The 6,396-nt window shown below is 49.7% G+C and overlaps 1 protein-coding gene across 4 annotated transcripts in view; it reads left to right on the top strand.

The window, feature by feature from the left end:
• The first annotated feature begins 707 nt into the window (after positions 1–707).
• CHAF1A (chromatin assembly factor 1 subunit A) overlaps positions 708–6,396 on the top strand; it is a 40,149-nt gene continuing 34,460 nt past the window's right edge. For 2 of the 4 annotated variants that reach the window (XM_032252208.1, XM_032252205.1), the window contains exons 1-2: positions 710–912; positions 3,986–4,036. In XM_032252208.1, the coding sequence (XP_032108099.1) occupies positions 861–912; positions 3,986–4,036 (103 nt within the window). In that variant the 5' untranslated portion in view covers positions 710–860. Of the gene's footprint in view, positions 913–3,985; positions 4,037–6,396 lie in introns of all 4 variants that reach the window. The other 2 variants (XM_032252207.1, XM_032252206.1) reach the window with 2 other exon arrangements.

Genomic DNA, 6,396 nt, shown 5'->3' with positions numbered 1-6,396 from the left:
ACTTATGGCTGGGCGCGGTGGCTCACGCCTGTAATCCCAGCACTTTGGGAAGCAGAAGCAGGCGGATCACGAAGATAGGAGTTTGAGACCAGCCTGGCCAACATGGTGAAACCCGGTCTCTACTAAAAATACAAAAATTAGCCGGGAGTGGTGGCGGGCGCCTGTAATCCCAGCTACTCCGGAGGCTGAAGCAGGAGGATCGCTTGAACCCGGGAGACGGAGGTTGCAGTGAGCCGAGATCGCGCCACTGCACTCCAGCGTGGGCGACAGAGCAATACTCCATCTGAAAAAAAAAAAAAGGAATTTATAATTTTAATTTCTCTTGCTATATTTAGCCGATGTCTCATTAGGATAAACTCAAAACTCCAGGTTTCTCACCTAAATCTCACTTTCAGGTTGTCATCTGCGCCCAGCGTAAAACGTCCTCCTGGTGACGTAAGAGCCTGGGCCTCCCTCCTCTTAGGGACTATCCCACGCGATCAGCCAGTCGCAGCGCACAGCAATCAGCTTGACACGTGCCTTCTCCAATCGCAGGGCAGCTCCTCCCAGCCAATGACAGGCCGTCGAGGGGAAGCCCCGGCCCCCGCGGAAATATCAATGGACGAGCCCTGGGAGGAATGGAAGTCACGGCTCTCGCGAGGATGCCCCGGGCGCTCCTCAATTCCCGAGGCGGGTCGTCACGTGGCCCGGGATCGCCCAATTGGCGCGCGGACTGCAGGGGTCGCCGCGGTTCCCGCCAAATACGAGCGCGGCGGCCGCGGCTGCAGCAGTGGCGCGGGCGGGAGGGCGAGGAGCAGCGGCCGCCTGAGGGGAGCCCGCGCCTCCGCCGCCTGAGACAAACTCTAGCCGCCGCCCGGGCGATGCTGGAGGAGCCGGAGTGCGGGGCGCCCGGCGCCAGGGGAGCGGTCGCAGGTCGGTTCGGGCCCGCGCTGAGGGAAGGGGGGGCGCGGCGCGCGGCCTGGGCGGGCCGAGGGGACGATGGGGGGCGGATGGGTCTCTGGACAACCAGCCTGGTCCTGCGGGCCGGGGGCGTTCACTCCCTGGGGCCTTCTCATCCTCAGCGAGGGCCTGGCGTCCCCAAGGGCGCCCTCCCTGACGTTATTGTTGTAGCCGCGACCATATTGTTTCCGGCGCTTTTGCGTCAGTTGGTCCCTCCAGGGTCCTCTGGGGTGATGGGTCGGAGGGGCCGAGAGGGGAAACTGAGGCCCAGGGAATCGAAAGGGCTTGTCTTGCAGGTTACTGGGTTGCCTGTATGTCCCTTGACCATGTTGGACCTTGCGGCAGGCGGGTGGGGAAACTGAGGCCCGAGCTCGCACGGGCTCGGGGACCGGGGCAGATGCCATGGCGGGTCGGGGCAAGCCCGGGAAAGAAGAGGCCCGGATGGTGGAGATGGCCGGGAGGCTGGGACTCCCGAGGTCTTGCTCCTGCCTGAGAGGCACCGTGACTTTCTTCTCCCTGTGCCTTGGGAGGGATCTTTGGAGCCCACAGCGGGCTTCCCGAAACGGGGGAGGGTGAACCAGGGAACACCAGCCTGCCCCTCTCCATTGCTGGACTCTCCAGCGTAAAACGCTTTGGCAGCACTTGGCACGTAGTAGGTGCTCATTAAATAACATGAAGCCGGGCGCGGTGGCTCAAGCCTGTAATCCCAGCACTTTGGGAGGCTGAGGCGGGTGGATCACAAGGTCAAGAGATCGAGACCATCCTGGTCAACATGGTGAAACCCCGTCTCTACTAAAAATACAAAAATTAGCTGGGCATGGTGGTGTGTGCCTGTAATCCCAGCTACTCAGGAGGCTGAGGCAGGAGAATTGCCTGAACCCAGGAGGCGGAGGTTGCGGTGAGCCGAGATCGCGCCATTGCACTCCAGCCTGGGTAACAAGAGCGAAACGCCGTCTCAAAAAAAAAAAAAAAATAAATAACATGAACGAATGAAGGGTTAGAATGGACAGCATCCGGTTTCTCAGCCTCAGCAGTGTGGCTATTCGGGGGCCGTCTGGGCACTGCAGGTGTTGAGCAGCATCCCTGGCCCCCGCTTCCTGCCAGCCAGGGGCCACCCCTCTCCCCAAGTCGTAACAACAGTGCCATTGCCAACGTGTCCTGTAGGCGACAGAGTCCCGCTTGCCTCAAGATCATGACTACAGTTCCCTCTAGTCTTTGGGATTTCACAGAGATATAAAATTAATAGAAATGGCGTCGGGACTGTCTTGGAGCGGTGATGTTTTGTTTGCCAGGATGTTTGTTTTTTGCTTTTTGTGATGGAGTCTCGCTCTGTTGCCTGGCTCACTGTAACTTCTGACTCCCCGGTTCAAGCGATTCTCCTGCCTCAGCCTCCCAAGTAGCTGGGATTACAGGCACCTGTACCAGGACGCCCAGTTAATTCTCGTGTTTTTTAGTGGAGACGGGGTTTCACCATTTTGGCCGGGCTGGTCTCGGACTCCTGACTTCAACTTATCCATCCGCCTTGGTCTTCCAGAAACACCCCACGACTCACTAGGACCATACTACCATGAAAGGAAAGTATATTTTAGTGCCAAATAAAATTAGAAAGGATGGAATCGCAGAATAAAGAGCAGTTAGTAACTTTATACACACATATGTGTTAATCGTGTGTATCTTTGGATCCCTGGATTGGGGTGTCCCATTTTATATAGAGGTTTTTTAATGGGTGGGGGTCCTGTGTTTAATGAGGTTGTTTCTGTTCCACTTGCATCAAAGCTAGTGACTCAAGGCCACACAAATAGATCTTTGTGATTGTCTCGAAAATAAAGTTAAGTGACTAAAGGTCATATATCCTTTAGTTGAGGGGTGGAGGAGAAATCTATGTCTTCTAGTAACTGAAAACTTGAGAATGATACTGTCTTTATTTCCTTCAAATGGCTAGAAAGAAAACGTGAATTTTCTCAGTACCTTTTCTTTATTCACCAGGCTTGGGATGGTGGGTGGGGATAGTTTCATGTATGGATGATGAGTTTTTTAGGAAGCCCCAGTCTGCTTTTAAAAAACACTCACTTTTATGTAACGCTTAGCAAAACATATGTAGATTAACCAAAATAACTAAACCAGATTTTTCCAAGCCAGATCTCGTGGTAAGTGGGTGAGTGTGAGCTTCTGAACTTATTCTAACTACATAAGGTATTTATCCAAAGACTTGATTCTATTTATGGTCACTTCTGCATCTGCTTTGATATTATTAGATGCTTTTCTTTCGTTTTTTTTTTTTTTTTTTTTTTTTTTTGGTAGGAAAAGTTTCTGTCTTATCTGTCGACAGGACTTCAGCTCCTGCTTGGCAAGCTCAAAGTGCTTTACGTTGTGTTACCCTCATGAATTATCTTTAAAAAGAAAAGGAATCCTTTTCTCATTTTACAGATTTGGTGGTGGTGTAGGGGCTAGGGTTGGGGAAGATGTTTGGGGATCATGTGAATGAAATAGGTAATCCTATGTTTTCTCTCATCCCTGCTTCTAGTCATTCCACTTTCATCTCATGAAGCGGTTCCTGTTACTCTCTTAGTTGGCTTTCTGGTTGATTCCAGACCCTAAGCCAGGTACCGTAGGTGCACCATGAAACAAGTCTTTCTGCTCTCAAAGACTTGGCATTTTGTTTAGGGAGACACATAATAAACAGGAAGGTTTCAGAGTAAATGCCACAATGAAAATAAAAAGACATGACAGTGTCTAGGGTGGCATTTCTCAACCTATTAGCATTTTGTCCCATATAATTCTCTGTTGTGGTGCACTGTGTTGTGCATTTCATTGTGGGACATTTAGCAGAATCCCTGGCCTCTACTCACTGGATGTAAGTAGCACCCCTCCCAACCCTCCCCCCATTATGACAACCAAAAACATCTCTAGACTGTGCCACATGGCCCCTGAGGTCAGAGGGCTCAGAATTGCCTCCACCTTGTACATAATTGGCTCTACATATGTATTTGCTAACTTTATTATTTGCAACATTTAACAACTTACCCTTTGACACTTTTATTTGCAGCCATGGATTGCAAAGATAGACCAGCTTTTCCAGTTAAGAAGTTAATACAAGGTAATTATCTGGAAATGGGCTAAAGAGCTGTTCCTAGTTGATAGTCTTTATTTTCTCTTATTGGAGATCTCAGTGGGAGCCTGGAGCTAGAAGGGACAGAAACAGTCCCTCTTCAGACTAGGAAGTTGGGAAATTGTTCTTCACACAGTAATGTGTGGTTGGGTTCCCACAAGTAAATCTGGAGGCCTCCACTTGTGCACAGTTGGCGTTTGGTAACTTGCACCTGGGTGGCTCTCCTATCTATTGCAGGGAGCTTAGCAGCGTCCCTGGCCTCTTCCCACTAGATGCCAGGAAGTGGATCCTCCAGGTCAGAACAATGAAAAATATCTCCATGCATTGCAGATGTCCCTAGAACTGCCCCCGCAGAGAACCACTGTTGTCCTGAAAGATAAATGTCCCCAAATCCTTCTGTGTAAAATGGGGAGTGCATTTACCCGTAGGCCAGATGAGTGGTTGGATTGTGTGATTTTTTTGTTGTTTTGTTTTGAGACGGTATACGGAGTCTAACTCTGTCAGTTAGTGCAGTGGCGGAGTGCAGTGGCGTGGTCTCAGCTGACTGCAACCTCTGCCTTGCAGGTTCAAGCATTTTTCTGCCTCAGCCTCCTGAGTAGCTGGGATTACAGGCGCCCACCACCACACTGGCTAATTTTTTTGTGTGTATTTTTAGTAGAGATGGACTTTCACCATCTTGGCCAGGCTGGTCTTGAACTCCTGACCTTGTAATCACCCGCTTCTGCCTCCCAAAGTGTTGGGATTACAGGCGTGAGCCACTGTGCCTGGCCCGGATTGTATTTTTAAAAACTACAGTTTTGGGTTTTTCAAACTTGAGCTGGGTGCAGTGGTACATACCTGTAAAACCAGCTATTTGGGAGGCTGGGGTAGGATTGCTTGAGCCCAGGAGTTTGAGGCTTCAGTGAACTATAATCACAGCACTGTACTCCAGCCTGGGTGATGGAGGAAAACTGTCTCATTAAAAAAAAAAAAAAAAAAAAAGTGGCAGGGAGAAGCCAGGCATGGTGGCTCATGCCTGTAATCCTAGCAGTTTGGGAGCCTAAGGTGGGCAGATTGTCTGAGCTCAGGAGTTCGACACCAGCCTGGCTAACATGGTGAAACCCGGTCTTTACTAAAATACAAAATAGCTGGGCATGTTGGCCACACCTGTAGTCCCAGCTACTCTGGAGGCTGAAGCACGAGAATTGCTTGAACCCAGGAGGCAGAGGTTGCATTGAGCCAAGGTTGCGCCACTGTACTACAGCCTGGGCAACAGAGTGAGATGCTGTTTCCAAGAAAACCCAAAACAACAGGTTTTTATCTGGTCGATTACATTATGAAACAGTGAATAGAAGAGGCATTGGCGTTTAAGTAAGTGAATGTAGTTTCCTTGCAAAGTTCACTCATCTGATTTCCTCATTTCCCAAAGTGTTTCCTCTTCTCTCTCCTAACCAGCCCTAAGTCTGGCAGGCCCTGGGAGAATAGTTGGATTGATGACAAAAGCCTAACAGCCTTGGCTGCTGAGGCCAGAAAAAAAAGACAAAACCCTGTCCACAAATGTGCCTGTGTATTTTCTACTTTAGAACCAGATGCAGTTTTCATTGAGATTTTCACCCATTATAAATAAATTTGGAATATGAACTGGATCTCAAATAAAAAAATGTCTCTTGAAATTCTGGCAGTGGCTCTGCTAAAAGGCTTGTCAGGATTTTGGTTGTTTAAAATTAGGATGTTGAGGCTGGGCATGGTGGCTCATGCCTGTAATCCCAGCACTTTAGGAGGCAGAGGCAGGCAGATCACCTGAGGTCAGGAGTTCAAGACCAGCCTGGTCAACAGTAGAAACCTCGTTTCTACCAAAAATACAAAAGTTATCCAGGCATGGTAGTGTGTGCCTGTAATCCCAGCTACTCAGGAGACTGAGGCCAGGAGAATCACATGAACCCAGGAGGTGGAGGTTGCAATGAGCCAAGATCGTACCATTGTACTCTAGCCTGGGCGGCAAGAGCAAAACTGTCTCCAAAAAAAAAAAAAAAATTAAGTAAAATTAGGTTATTAGAAAAGTATGGAATGAAAACATAGTCCCTCTTGCCCTACCTTTTTTTATTCTAGAGGGAGTCTCACCCAAGTGTCGCGATATTGGCTCACTGCAACTCCTGCCTCTTGGGTTGGAGCAATTCTCCTGCCTCAGCTCCCCACGTAGCTGGGGTTACAGGTGTGCACCACCACACCTGGCAAATTTTTGCATTTTTAGTGGAGATGGGGTTTCACCATGTTGGCCAGCCTGGTCTTGAACTTCTCAACTGAGGTGATCCATCCATCTCGGCCTCCCAGAGTGCTGGGATTACAGGTGTGAGCCACCGTGCCTGGCT

The sequence above is a fragment of the Sapajus apella genome, unplaced genomic scaffold (assembly GCF_009761245.1).
Source record: "Sapajus apella isolate SASKATOON/1434 unplaced genomic scaffold, GSC_monkey_1.0 scaffold77, whole genome shotgun sequence".
NCBI classification, from domain to species: Eukaryota; Metazoa; Chordata; class Mammalia; order Primates; family Cebidae; genus Sapajus; species Sapajus apella.
Note: the sequence above shows the minus strand (reverse complement) of the source record. Positions and strands in the feature narration are given on the sequence as shown.